Here is a 15,907-nt window from a genome sequence, read left to right on the forward strand (position 1 = left end):
AGAAAGACACTAATTTTCTTTTAAATTGTGATTTATAATTCTATTGATCCATGTTTAGTTACATGGTGGCTAAGTTTATCACATCCCTGGACAGTTTTAAAAACTTTACGTTTGTGGGAACTCGAGTGGAAAGAATCGTCAGCCTCTCAATAGTTAACATATTTTTTTTATCATTTAATTATGTCCGTGAATTAATTTATTATTTTAAGGTAGTATTTTTAAATAATTATTTTAATATGAATTTTATTGTGTTTAGAGGTTTATTTTGTAGTTTAATATGATGTGTAAAGGTTTTCTCTATCATCAAAGTTGAAATTTTGATTATATTGGCAAAAAATTAAAAAGGAAAAAATTAAATAACCATACAAAATATTTAAATAATGTAAACTTGTCAATTTTTTTAATAATTAAATAAATAAACAATTAAAAATCTCTTAGTGTAAACTTTCTTTTGTAATGTAAAATTTAAAGAAAAATTTACACCTTGGAAAATTTAATCCTAATCCCTCTCTACCCATAATATTTAATCCTAATCCCTCTCTACCCATAATAGATGAAAAGTTATAATAAATCAAAAATTAGATAAATGTAAACTGATAATATTTTATATATAACCTCATAAAAACACTAATATACTCATAAAAATAATTATTTTACATTTCATAATTTATATATTTTTATTAATATAGATGCACCCAGAAGATCAAGATTCTCACTGAAATGGAGGATGCGGAATGAGTTATTTTCCTCATATCAATTCCGGCTGAATATATGGCGAGAGGATTGCAATGAAAAGATCACAAGGATTAATGTCCGCAAAATTTTGGGGATAAGTGCTGTTTGTCCCCAACACATCTACTCAGGTACCGCAAAACTACACGACTCTACATACGAGATACAATTCAAGATTTTGAAGCTCACGCGCATAGTCCGCTGTTTTTGAGTGGGCCAGAAGTTAGACCCGCCTCCATCAGAGCACACGACAGTCTTGATATTATCAACTTTCCCGTTGATGCTTTACGTGATACTACTACTGCGGGAGAGCCCCAATTTTGGTAGTCCTCTGCAACATCAGCACGCCCTGCACTATTAACACTATTCCAACCATGCTTATCCATTCTCCTCCACTCTGTGACACGGGAAGACTCCGGGCTTGTGATCAAGTTGCTCTTATACCCATTATGTACAGAGTTGCAGGTTGATGTCCGCTTGTAGGAACCCAACCACAAGGAGCACATGTACCCGTATTTCCTCCATGGGGGAAGGTGCATCCCCTTCCTCTTCAACGACATTTTCACACCTTCGCACATTATCTTAACAATGGACTGCAATCTTTGAGCTCTCCCCACATATATCCGGGGAAGCAACCCAAGGAGGGCACTGTATTCGGTGGTAGGTCTCGCTATCTCAAACTGCGCTCTGAAATCCAAGTCCACAAACAAACGAATGCTTCTGTCTGAATTTGTGCTCCTCAGTATCACGTCAATATACTCATAGTTGCCTGCCCAAGAACCGGATGTTTAGATCATGAATTCTTAAAAGATAAAAGAAACAAAAATTGGAAGCTAAGGGGAGCCACTAACCGGAAGGAAATGTTGTACTATTATCCTTGGGACAGGATTTACAAATGGCTGCATTATATCCCACGTTTTGAAGATGGCAAATCACCAACTGTTTGAGGCATTCTCGTTGTTGTTGTTGCATTTTGTTGGCCATTTCCAGTGACTTGCATGTTTCAGCGAGCACATCCAATTCTGCAGAACAGCTACCGGATATGATGCCCTGATCAATATGGACATACACACATAGTTATTAATATTGAAAGCAGAGCAGCCATTTCCAAATACTAGATGGATGAAAAGGAATTTTCTAAAGTTTAATGTGTGTGTATATACATATACCTTGAGTGTCTCAAACTGTTGCTGTGATTGATTAACAGTTTGACAATCCTCCCTGACGTTGCCATCCATTGTTTCGGTGTGAGGAGATAGTTGATCCTCTGCGCCTGATTCCTCCATGAATTGGGCAACCATATCCCCCAGGCATACCGACTCTATTTCGTCTTTGTGTTCGTGTTCGCTCCTGCTGCTACTGTAAATTAGGCCACCCATTGTTCCTGGCGGAAACTGGTGTTGGCAAGGAAATATATTATGAAAAGAGAAGCACCGGAAAGAGGCCCGTCTTTATGAAAATGGGTAATTGGAATTTATAGGAAGGACGGGGCCGTGGCCGTAGCCGGAGAGCAACTCGGCGGAAGCGCATCCGCAAGAGGATTATTCGTTTGGCAATGGATATACGGGAGGATCAAACCTTTGACAGGAGCCTTCTCATGTCGGTACCCTCCCTGTCGTCATCGACTTTAAAATTGCAGAGGATTGCACTGATGGTTTATATAAAGAAAATTGCAGTAAAAATTTCAGATAATGAGAAAATGAAAGTGAAATGGGGACATAAAAAACTGTGTTCAAAAGCTGTCTAGATTCGATTAATCTTTTTATAACTTAAATAACAATATCTCATAATTAGAAAAAATCATTTTTCCCTTCCATTGTAGTTTTAAATTTATAAATATTATTTATATTAAACTGTGGAAGTTATTTTTATGAGAGGGCATATTCTTAAGTTGAAAATAATATTTGTACTTTTAGTTAGTCGTGTAAGAAATGTGCGCCGAATATTCTTTATGTGGATAGAATGATGTGATAACGTTTATAAAATATATTTTTAAATAAAACTGTTATCAATATAAAATTTAATTTTATCCATACGAACCATTCAGCGTGCTTCCATTGTCCAGCATCTATCATGGACTGTCCGAAGTGTGATTCATTATTATATTACGATGCAAGCTTGGGAACCAGTCTATGCTTTTCTTCGGATATCCCAATACAATTTTTTAAATCTTCATTTTTTCATTAAAATATTATAGAGTCACTTCTGAATTTCTTAAAATTAATCAAAAGATATATGTTTAGCATCATCTAAAATGTATATTATAATATATTTAAAATTAATCAAAAGACATATGTTTAGCATCATCTAAAATGTATATCATAAAAATGAGTGGGATACATTTAATGATAAAATATTTGAGATAATTTTTTAATTAAAATTAAAAAATTATATTAATAATAATAAAAACAATATAGTAGAATTACACAATATCTTATATTTTTATAAGATATCTAAATAATATACAATTTTTATATTTTTATTAGTAAGATTTTTTTGAGTATTGTTTGATTAGGTTAAAATGGTTAAAAACATGTGTTTTGTCTTAAGAGATTATAGGTTCAATTCACCCCATCTCAATAGCTTTAAAAAGTTGGTAGACCTCTAAATCCTTACTCAAATTTGTGCGTTTAATGCAACACCTATTGCCTCAAGGTTTACGTTTATTGCTTTAATTGACTAGAGTCCCCATAATTTGAAGCAACCTCGGGGACTACCTACTACTTATTTTCATCTACCCTAGTTGTAATCGTGAAAATGGACTCATTGCCTTGTATTATTTCCTCATAAGACTATAAAATGCTTCTCATTCTTGTTGCTCTTGATAATCCTTATTACCAATACTGAAATTAGGATACTTTGTGGAGTAAAAGACTAGGACCAACTTAGAGGGCACATTTGTAACTAGAAACTAAAACAATGCTCTAAATACTCAATAACAACCATAGGGAAACAAGGATAGAGATCACAATGCCTAATCCCCTTAAAAAATTTCAAAGGAATAGAATAAAGTTTTCAAATAGAATCTCATTGTTTCATAACGGAGAAGAGACCCTACCCCAAAGTACCTCTATACTAGAAAAACACCATACACATAGAGCTTGCAAAATTTTGAACCCACAAACCACACATAGAGAAATGAAGAAGTTTACATTCACCAACCTAATGTTAACATCACACCTAGAAAGTGTTATAGAGCAGTCCCAACAACTAAAATTGACGAGAAGAAGAATTCAATGTGTTCCCCTTGATATCCATGCTATGGTTCATCATTATCCCACCTCCACTATGATTTAAAACCATAACCAATTCATTAATGACATTTTGTACGAAACTAAACATGTGTGAATGGAGTGTTAGTCTCATAATATCTGTTGCTAAGATTGGGTAGTAGATTTGGCTCTTGAACAACATGTGTCTTATTAAATTGATGGTACTCTCCATTTAACAAATGCAATTACTTAAGGTATGGCTTGATAAACAAATGAGACATTGACCATTAAAACCCCAAATTTTAACAATGTCACTTCATTTGCAAGAACATTAGCTTCATAATTATTATCCCTTAGAACTGAGAAGAATTTTTTTTGTGGAACCTTGATACCTTTTGTGAAATCCTAGCTAAAATTGATGTTGTTTTGTAATTGGCACATTGGGAGGTTTTCTACATAAATTTTATGGTACATTGCAGTCATGTACCATTATGATAGAGGTAATTATGTGATGATCTAGTGCTAATCAAAGTCCCCGCATCAATAAATAAGCAAGCTACCTAATTATTAATAGACATTCTAAAACCCCAAGAATAAGATCACTCTTCTTTTTGTTGGTTGTAGTATTTGTTTGACTAATGGCCCAACATCAATTGTCAATTCGGGGTATGTAGAATTTGAGGTGCAGCACTAGAAATGTCCAAGAATTTCTTTGGGATAATGCAAAACAAATCCCTATGCTAACTTGTTCATCAACACTCCTTTAAGTTTCTACAAACACTAGTTGAATGCCTGGTCTTGTTCCTGCAATCAAATGGCTTATTAAAGAACCAAACCCTAACTAATAATCAACTGGGAAGCCGAGCTTTAACTACTAATGAACCTGAGCAATTCAAATATGAAAATTGTCTCAAACTGACTGATAAGCAATACAATCAAATTCCTAGACAATCCACTTAGAATGTAAGACAAATACTCTCACACTCAATACAGAACTCAAATAACCAATCTTATTGTAATGTTGTGCACAATGCTATTGAAAAATCTCTGTGTAGCTTTGTGTAACCCAAGGAAATAAATAATAAGTTCTAAATCTATTTATGGCACACCTCTTTCAATCCTAATGCACTTAATGTATAAGAAAATTTTAAATATGTCAATGAAAAATATTTTCACTTAGATCTAATGTCAATTACTCTCTCCAAACTTACATACAACTTTCAAATCTCCATAAATCAATGAGCTTACTACTTCAATGAAAATTCAATTATGGAAATGGCATATGCACAAAGAATGTATATCAAGGAAAAAGCTATGTAACTTTTGAACTACAAATCATTAATGCATTCACAATGACTTTGGATAAGTTACAGAACTATAGCTTTAATGATCAAAACTGATTCCTTAATTGTGACCCTCATGGAATGAACATACATTAAAAATATAAAGAACGATATATTGAGTTGGAATGTCATAGTTGGAAAACTTTAAGGTTCATAATCCAATCAATATATGCATATGCTCTATTCTTATATGTGAATGTCAACAAGTCAAAGAATGGAAATATCACTATTGTTAACAAATCATGGTTCGATCCACACTCCATATAACAATGGATCTCGGTATAACCTTTGTTACCAATTGTCAGACTTTGGATTTCAGTAGATATGAGCATCTCCAAGTTATTATTTAACAAAAGGTTACCAAATAACAATATGCATCTTATTTTTGGTTTGTTACTCGACAAGGGACTTGCATCATAATGGATTTGTCACTCTTATGTCATAACTTTGAGAAAGAGCTCCAGATATCAAGAGATCTGATACACCTTTGTTGTATAACTCAACGAATCATTGTAAGTCAAAACCCTGAAGATAAGTTATGAAACAGAGTATGGTGTTATACAATCATTACAATATGCATATGGAAACTATGTTATATCTCATGAATGATATTCACACAATGATCAATCTCAATAGTGATTTATAAATGCAATGTTTTTCCATAAAAACCAATCACGTGCATAGTTAAAACACTTACAGATCCAAAGATACAAAACTAGTATAAAATGAGAAAGTATGTAATGAAAATAGAGTATATTACTTTTGCTCCAAAATCCTTTAGATCCGATGTTGATCACTCCAATAAGAACACCAAACTGTAAATAATGAACCAATCAATAACTCTGCAACCTATTAGATGAATAAACAAAAGTAAGGGGCGACGACCTGCGTTGGTGGGCCCAAATCAACCAACTCGTCCACTTTGTAAGAAACTTAAATCACAAAGATGAGATCAAACATTAAAATGCACAAATAAATGAAATGGAACCTAGAATGAGTCCTTTATATTAAATGATACTCATTCTTTTACATTAGAAGCCAAATGCTTGACGTCCAGTTGACCTAGGGAGCGACACATGAATATTGAACTAATAATACAAAATTGTAGTAACATCGCTAACAGGTCCCTTGGGCCATGGTTCTTTTCTTATACTTTTCGCATTACAAATGTAGGTTTAATAGCTGAAACTAACAAAGATAATCTAGGTATGAAGATCGCAACAACCATCAACGGGAGGCTTGATTTGGTATAACCACGAGCTAACTCTAGATATTGTAGAACTGAATCAAGAAGAGCTCATAATAGCTCCTCCTATCTCAACCTCCAATAACTATAGTCTCCTTTGAGCACACAATCCTTGACCTAATCACCATGAGGACCTTCGACATGTGTGCGTAGTGATGACTAGTCAACGAGTACATGTAGTGCCTCCATGTCCAAATTGTCAACATGTACTCAGTCCTTTCGTTGTAGTATTCCTAATGTCGCAGACCCTATTGTTTGTAAATTTATAATTAACACGCAACATAAGACTGAAATCCACACAATACGTATGCACATAAAATATCGGAAATAATTCATTAAAGAAATAAGATATTTATAAGAGAACTTATTGGCCTAATAATTGGCCTCTCATTCCTCACTCTCCTTCACTTACATGCTTCATGGACCCACCTATACTTATACAAGTGGATCTAAACATAAAGTAGGTTCTATATCCCAAACAAACTCCCTCAATATCTCTCATGATCCATAAAACTCTCACCTAATCCCTTATCTCTAACTAACCCTCAAATATATCAAATCTTCCAAAATACTCTTGAACCTTCTCCTAATTACAATAATTCTAATTCTCTCCTAAAACTATAGGTAAAATACATTAAATAATTAAATCCTAACTTAGGGAACTAACTCCTTTAGTAAACATGATAACCTAGGTTAGATGCTCCTACATCAGAATCCCTAGGTAAAATAAAATCATGGTCTCTTGACCATATGTCTTTACAAGTTGATAAAACTCCTTGTGGATCCCAAACTTTCATTTGCAGTAAATCATTTTCTCTGTCATGTTGTTGATGTTATGTGGTTATCTTTTCTTGTCTCCCAAGCTTCCAAACTTTATGCTGCAATTCTCCTCCTTAATTTTTGTTGTATACTCGAGCAGTCAAATGCATCATGTTGTTGTCTTTCTGCTTTGACTCACAACATCTTGGTTTGTGTACTTTTTCCATTAGTTTCCTTAATTTTTCCATCTCAGCATCCAATTTAGTTTCTGATTGAATTTTAGTGATATTAATTTGGATCATCAATTCACTGTCTCCAACATTAAATTGAAAATTATATTTTATCCTATGTTCCACATTTTTGTTGCTTGAACATTTCTCTTCTTTATCTTCAACTTGATTGGATTCAAGTTCCATCAACATCTTTTCTAACAATTATAGTTCTTCTTCACATTTCATTAGCATTTTACAATCACTTTCAAAAATCATTTCAAAAGATTGGTCTTCATCCCTGCATGAAACAAAATTAGTATCCTTTCCATCATCTGCAACACATCCTACATCCACACACCAATTGTCACATTCAAAAACATAAGGCTTTATAGTCTCAATAGATGATTCTATCCTCAAGTCTTTACACTGATATTTTAAATAGTTTGTGGTACCATCTGTGGAAATCAAACCCAAGTTCATGTCAACAAACTTCATTTCAACATCATCATCATCCTCAATTAACATTGGCCTTTGTTCTGGTTCATATATGCATACATTTATCTCGGTTACCTAGAGTTTTTCCACTTCCCTTAACAAAACTTTGAACTTTTGCTTTTGTATTATTGTAATCAATTTCTTAATAGGCGATCTAAATGTCTTCTTCATTATCCATCCATGTTTTTGACTTTGTAATAACTCCATGAAAATGTCAAGTCATGCCTTCAGCTCAACGATCTCTTTCCCGAACTCTTCATCATGTACACCAACCATAGAAAATTTTAGGGCGAATGTTCGCCCTTTGGCGAAATTAAGGGGTTTTAAATTTTTATTGGGCGAATATTTTGTATCATAGTACATTTTTACAAATCACCTCAAATAGCCCACCTTATTTTAAGGGAGAGGGTAAAAAAGGTAAATTTAGCCCTTGAAATTAGGAGTTACAGCCTTCCATTCGTCCATTTTCAAGAATAGATTTTATTTAAGTGAATCCTATGGGCCAAAGGCCCAAATACCATATTTATAAAAGAGGTATGGTAAATTAATAAAAATATAAATAAATGAGAGGTATGGTAAATAAATAAAACATTTTTTATATTTACTCCATAAGTCACCTTATATACATGCAAGGGTGTAAACAAATAAAAATATAAGTAAAGTGGAGGTATGGTAAATAAATAAAACATCTTTGTATACTTACTCAAAAGGTCTGGTAAATAAATAAAAATATAAATAAACTAGACACATGGTAAATAAATAAAACCTCTTTTTATATTTAGTCCATAACCCTCGTTCTATTTATGAAGGGTCAAGAAAGAGGTTTTATTTAAGTGAATCCTATGGGAAAAATACCATATTTGTAAAAGAGGTATGGTAAATGAATAAAAATATAAATAAATGAGAGGTATGGTAAACAAATAAAACATTTTTTTATATTTACTCCATAAGTCACCTTATATTTACGAACACTAAAAAAATGCATTATATTTAGGTGAAACCTATGGGCAAAATACTATGGGACAAATACCATGGACTAGATTGTTATTAATACCATGCAAAAAAAACATTATTAACCCTAATATTAGTATTAATAAAAATAAAAATGGCACATGGTATTGAACCATGGTATTCACCAAAATGGCACATGGTATTGACCCATGGTATTCACCTGGAATGTAGCCTATTTAAATGGGGGAATTAAACCAGCATAGATCCATCTTTACTCTAGATCTACTAACCCCCGAGAGGTATCAAATATCGTGATATGCAAACTAGCATAGAGTGAAAAAATATTTGATCCGATCAAGAGTAAAAATGGATGTTGTAATTTAATGTATGTTAAACATTTTAGCTTGGTTAAAATAAAAAATAAAATAAAAATCAACTATTAATTTTGTTAATTTTTATAAATTACTAATAGTAATTTTTAAGCTCCAGGTCTATGATAACCCATGGTATTGACCCATGGTAATACCATGGTATTCATGTGAGCATAGACTATTTAAATGGGAAATTCTATCATCTTAGATCCATCTTAATTCTGGGTCTACCAAGTGCTCAGAGGGATACATAGATTTCATCCCCCTAAGAGTGGTAAATGTGGAGTTAAGATGATTATAGGTTGGTTTTTATGATAATGAAGTTATTAAATAGACTTAGGAAATTATATTGTAAAAACATCTTTAGGTGAATGGTTAAAGCATAGACATTGGACAATTATATTTGTATACTTTTGTTTTAAACTAAAACAAATCCAAGGCAAAAAGGAATAGATTGATTGCACTAGTCATCCTTCTATAACTTTCCAACATATGCTGGAGTAAACAGATTGTAATTTGGGTAATTTTTCTAATTGCAAGCAGGAACATACTTGTGTATTGGCAGGGTGGTTACGAGGTCCATAGAAGTGATGAATTTGAATTTTTCTTGGTTTTATATATAGTATTAGGTTTTTTCTCATGCTTTCTGTGAATGGCACGGGTGAATTTTATCCTACACCCACTAGGTTATCGATATGTAATTTCGGTAACTTTGATTTCAAAAGATATTTTAAAGAAGTGCAATGATTTCATTTGTGTATTCAATAAACACAAGATTTTATAATTGAGTAAAATATTCGCCATGCCTAGTGAGAGATTCGCCAAAAAATTATATATACATATCATATTATTGATAAAATCGCCTTCCATTTTTCCTATATACCATGGAGATTCGCCCATTTATTATACATGTAAATTTGGGGGGGTTCTTAAAATTTTCCCTGATTATGGCATCGCTGTGGCTTTTTCTTGGATTTTGCAAATGACTATCTGCATTCATCTTCATCTCCTTCTTCCCTTGTATAAGCTCCTTTGTGTATTTCTTTCTTTGCTGCAAAACAACTGCAATATCCCTTGTCCTTACAATACATTGACCAAAATTTTGGTGTCGGGCTCTACCGATCATGCACCCATTACATTTAAAGAATCAAACTTAAATGAACTTTTGACTTGACTTATGACTCTATAACTCTAGACTTCTAATTTGGCATCAACTCTTTACATTAATGGACCTTGGATGTCCAACAACTGAAAATACAACCTTTTATACAATATATAAATATCTTCTTCATGACTCTCATTTTATTCCTTGTTACATTTAGAAATTAATTCCTTAATTTCTAATCAATGCATATTATGCCATGCATGGTCAACATTACTTTTACAAGAAACACCACACTACTTCCTCTTTTGGTTTGAATGTAATTTGGACTTCATTACTCCATCGTTACACAATTTCTACAAGTGAAACTATGTACATTATTTCTTCCATCCACAAGCTAGGATCCCATATTTACTTTCACAATTTTTCTTTAAATATTTTAAGTCACTTCTTTGTTCCTTATTGACATAAGTGTAGGCATTTTTGAACATGAATTTAATTTGACTAAAACAAACTTCTCAAACCATCAACATAACATCAAAATTCTCGCTTCCACTAAGTCTCTCCATAACTCTATCGTTCTCCTCACAATTTTATTTTATTTTTTATTGTTTTGTTTTATGCCACTCCTCCTTAATAGTTCTCCTAGTAATTACAATCACTACGAGTTCTATTCAAGATGATGATAAAAATGTCATTAGAAGAAGCTCAGGAAGTATGGAATAAATATTGGAAACTCGAGCCTAAACAACTCGTGAGAAACCTTTCAAGAGTGGAATTTCACCATATTCTTCTACAGCTATTGGACTGCATACAAAATCATGAATATGAAATTGCAGAATGTCACAAATCTCACTGATATTACCATACTTCTCCATCTATATGCCAAATTAAACTTTTGAAGTGCAAATTAGTAACGTGTCATAGATATGAATCAAAATTCTTCAGCGTTGTTGTATTCTTTGGCTAGCTCTGTATGCTGCTACAAGCCTCAAGAATGCTCCAAGCTTACACTACTCCAACAATCTCTTGACGTTACAGGTCCATGCATTAATGTTTGTTGCATTACCACTATAGGTTTCTTTTCGCTAACAATTACTCCAACACTCTCTCCTTAATTCAACAGTTTCTCTACACTCTAACACATGCTCAGACACACATGCTAAAATAACTCCCGTCGACTTGGTCACTATTCAACATAGGTTTTTTATACGCATACTTTAATGTAGCTGGAATAGCTTTCTAGATGCTTTTAATGTGCCAAAGCCTACACACTGGATCGTTGCTTCACAAAGCTACAAACTTTATTTCACAATCATTATTCGATGTTGGATATTCAATATTGAACAAGATGAATGGTTTCCCACATAGCTTCTTGTCTGTTCATCAATAAATCTCCTCCAACATAGATGTGCTCGTTGACAGCAGGCACACTCAACCAAATATCTTTTTACACAACTACCAATTTCAAACTCTTACTCTGAGAGCTTGAATCTCAGACAGCACAAATCCCAAATTCTGGTGCACAAGTTCCGTACAAGTCAATGCAGATTCATGATCCCTATAAACCCTCGATCCATGACTTTAATGAGATTTGCTCTTGATCCCATTTTTGTGATTCCATGTGCCAATCTGCAAAATCAACTACACGTATCATACATCAGTATACACAACTCCACAATTTTATACATTTAATGAACTTCACAACTCTGCTAGCTTTACAACTCGTTGTTATAGTTGTAAGTTTCCACAAGTATTCATATGAACAACCAGTCATCCTCCTCTATGTTCAAAAATTAATCAATGATATTTGCAATGTCTAATTTGGACTCATATAGCAATAACTATTATAGTCTACATCAATATGTAAAATCGCTATATCCATAAGACTGGTCCAATTCCTCCCACGCAGGTTTGTAGCAAAATTTAACAAATCAAATACTTCCTTTGTTCTCAACTAGCCACTTGTTAATTATTCTAAGAGCACTCAAATCCGCCAATTCCATGATCTCTGCAATAGAGAATCTTCACAATGATTGCAAAATCACCACCAATTCTACTATTGCACACTAGTTTTCAAACACAAGCATGAACTATGTTTAGTTACAAGTTTAATTTGGCATCCAAGCCTTTGTTGATGTGTTTGTTACCAATATTCAACTCTGAAATTCAATTAAATCCCGTATTGTGTTCACACTGGAGTGATTCTCCTTCTCAATTGATTCCCTTCAATGATTTCCACAATTTGACCATGGCACATTCCATCCATGCAATCCATACTCTATTTCTCCACGCATTCTCAAAGGTGATTTCAAACCCTGCTTAACTCATTTAATGAACTTAGGTGACAACTTCACAAATTCCAGCTTGAATTCAATTTTCACTCTGTCCTTACAAAGTCTCCTTCTACTTGTCCTTTAATGTCAGATGACTATTGTTCACCCAGATTTTAGCTAAGTGGATATATTACCTTATAACTTATGAGAGTCATCAATTCCTTCTCAGAGATTTATCATGAGAGTCTTGTTGACAGTGCTGGACTCGCCAACATTCAGGGGATCACCCCAGTATGAATTTCCAACTAGACCTCACACTGTTTGGTGTGGGAGTCCCATCCGGTACTAGTGGGCTCCAGTATTGTAGCAATAATGCTACAACTCCTGGAACTCCCTTCTTTAATTTTATCAACCCGGTAGTTCGTAACAAACATGGAAGCGATGGTGCTGTATGCACAAGTACTAGCTCTTGCCGCAGTTGTCACTTGGTCAGCTGACACAAGTCCACTAGGAGCTTAAGCCAACTTCTATGAGCTCTTAGAAGAAGCTTTTTAATTGATGGATGAAAGCTAACTCGAAGGAAGCTAATCTAATCGCAAAAAGAAACTGAAAGCCAAAAAGAAACACAAACCCTAGCAAACCCTAATTCTACCAGCTAGTCCTACTGACGCAAAGGAGAGCATGCAAACTACTAAAAGAGATGTCATTACTTGTATGAAGGTAAAATACATGTGCCTAGACTACCTTTATCCGAAGAAAACATCTTTTTGTATTTTTGTTTAAGTTGTTGGAATTATCGTGCATGTGCTTCTAACTATTTTTGACCTTGCAGAGGTGGATCAAGGAGGAGAAATGCTTGGGAAAGGTTGGGAAGGTTCAGAGAGGGTCTAAGGGGTCCCTAACACCCTTCCAGAGAGTCTCACAAAGTTTGGCTACCAAGGAACCGTGTTTATGAGCTTCTACAGGAAGTCTGTAGGGGTTCTACAGGATGTTCAGGATTTCTACAGGATGTTCTGTAATTCTTCTACAGGATGTTTCGAAATGGGATTTTGGAGCATGGATGGAGGGAAAAAGATGGAGGAATGAGTATGGAGGTGAAATAGGGGTGTGAAGAGGTCTAGGACTTGGTGGATGAGGCTAAGGAGTGATTGGATTTGTTCAAGGATGGAGGAAGCGATGATGCACAAGAATGTAGGAATTAGGGAAAGGTGGGGAAAGTATGGCAAATGAAGGGCACGAATCATGGACTAAGGGTTGGAGTAGATTATCTGATGGATTATGGGTAGATAGAGAAGGATAACAGGTGCTCTGCAAGTTATTTTTCGAATTTAACAAATGAAGACTTGGAAGATCAAGAACCTAATTACCTTGACCTAATCTAACCTAGATAATAGCAAAAGAAATGGAACAGAAGTTTATTTGCACAAAATCAGATGAACTAACTATGAAACTAAGCAATCATAACCCGAAGCACACAGTCAAAACTGATATCAAGTTTGACAACTAAGAATCCAACACTAATACTTGCATGGTGAAGCAAAACAACGTTTTTGTGGGCAGCAAGGTCACCTTTGTCCCAACTCACGATCCCACTGAGAGAGAGGTAAGATCAGAGGTGCTTAAGCCCCTTTTTCCAAGGATCCTTTATGTTATTAATCTATCCAAATCAATATGAACATGAAAATCTACTTTAATCATCAAAAGCAACCTAAATAACACAACAAGTTTTAAATCTAAATAGCAGATTTTACTCTAAGAATGCAACAAAGACACATGAAAGTAAACAAAGGAGGTACTGGGCGCTTGAGATGGGCCCAACCGCAAGAGCTACAACCTCCTAAGAGAGATTTAGAGCTGGTGCAAAGCTGGATTCATATTTATTGATCAAGAAATGAAGAGTTACATCAAAACTGTCCACAAGGAGAACTTGAAAATGAGCTGACAGCAAAACTAATCTATTGCCTAAAAATCGAACTACAAAATGACTACAACAAGACTATGAAATGACTAACTACCAGCTACAAACTGACTAACCACTAGCTAACCAAAATGAGGCCCTAAGCCTTCTTATTTATACAAATTGAGCACCCAACAGTCCTCCTAAACTTTAGGGACTCGGCTGCCCAAAACTTGTAGTTAACAACAGTCCTACTTGACTTGCTTGGCTGCCCTTGTGCTAATTAATTTGGTAGCCTTTGAACTCCGAGATGATGGTGGATAATTCGAGGTAAGGGCCCATAAATTAAGGGAACACCTTCCTAAAAATACTCTCCACGAATTTGGCTACCAAGTGCTCATTTCAACCATTGACTTTGTCTCCAAATTGACCAAAAAGGCTACACAAAGCACACATTAGACTTATTGGCATAATGACTAACCCAATTCACTCTATTAGCATAAATATAATAAAAACCATGCAATAAACTAATGAGAATGGTGGATTAAGTCGAATTAGGAGGTTGAATGAGCCCAAATAATTATCCATTTTTGGGGCTCATCAGGTACAATGGCCCGGTTTCCATTATCTTAAAGATTTTCCTCAACTCTTTCTTGTCGGCACAGGAGAGTAGCCTACTTTCTCTTTGAGAAGTGAGGTTCGCATGCCTGGTGATTGCTAGTGTTACTTGTGTTAATGGTTCTTTCACTGTAGAGGGAGAGGGTGAGAGTGAGTCCCAAGTCGGTTGGGAGGAAGCCCCAACTCTGCTAGGAATACATAACACAATAGGACGTGAACAACTTCTGGAGGAGTAGTCCACACAAATGTGGCAGTGACAACACCCAAGGGAAGATAACACGTACAACACTAAGGTGATGAGTCTGCACGAGTGCAATGGTTGTTATAGCAAGTTTTATCTGAAAGGTCTGTCTGATGTTTGGGAGGTAGCCAATGCCGGCAGGACAATGTTAACACCATATAAAACATGTTTTCATTAATATATTATGTATTACAACAAGTGAATGAGTTCAAGTGTTAAACACAGGTTAAAGCAACATGCATTACAAGTGTTAAACATTAGTCTTACAACAGTTACAATACATGTGTGAAAATGTGCTAGCCTATTAGCAGGCTTCCGAATTAAGCAAAAGTTCCAAGACACATCGTTACACCATACATCACTAACCCTATGGGTGAGGCGTTGGAGCCACTACTTACTCCTCAAAGAAAAGATTTCAAATTCTCTTGGCTATGTGGGAAGAGCTGAAGTGA

General features: G+C 34.6%; 1 protein-coding gene across 1 annotated transcript; it reads right to left on the reverse strand.

Annotated features, from left to right (window-relative positions):
- Positions 1 to 697: 697 nt before the first annotated feature.
- On the reverse strand, positions 698 to 2,273 carry LOC149228965 (uncharacterized). Its single transcript, XM_089375755.1, has 3 exons — positions 1,902 to 2,273; positions 1,584 to 1,782; positions 698 to 1,501 (listed from the first exon to the last, which is right to left on the reverse strand). Exons 1-3 carry the CDS (start codon positions 2,109 to 2,111, stop codon positions 918 to 920), a joined length of 993 nt encoding a protein of 330 aa, XP_089231881.1. The 5' UTR covers positions 2,112 to 2,273; the 3' UTR covers positions 698 to 917.
- Between the last annotated feature and the right edge of the window lie 13,634 nt (positions 2,274 to 15,907).

This window comes from Pinus tabuliformis, chromosome J, assembly GCF_031772625.1.
Source record: "Pinus tabuliformis cultivar Carrire ecotype Pingquan chromosome J, CPIR1, whole genome shotgun sequence".
In the NCBI taxonomy this organism is placed as follows: Eukaryota; Viridiplantae; Streptophyta; class Pinopsida; order Pinales; family Pinaceae; genus Pinus; species Pinus tabuliformis.

Coding starts and splice junctions, on each gene's coding strand:
- LOC149228965 (XM_089375755.1), bottom strand. CDS start 2,111: ATGGGTGGCCTAATTTACAGTAGCAGCAGGAGCGAACACGAACACAAA. Junction 1,783..1,901: donor AACAGTTTGAGACACTCAAG/GTATATGTATAT, acceptor CATATTGATCAG/GGCATCATATCCGGTAGCTG. Junction 1,502..1,583: donor TAGTACAACATTTCCTTCCG/GTTAGTGGCTCC, acceptor GTTCTTGGGCAG/GCAACTATGAGTATATTGAC.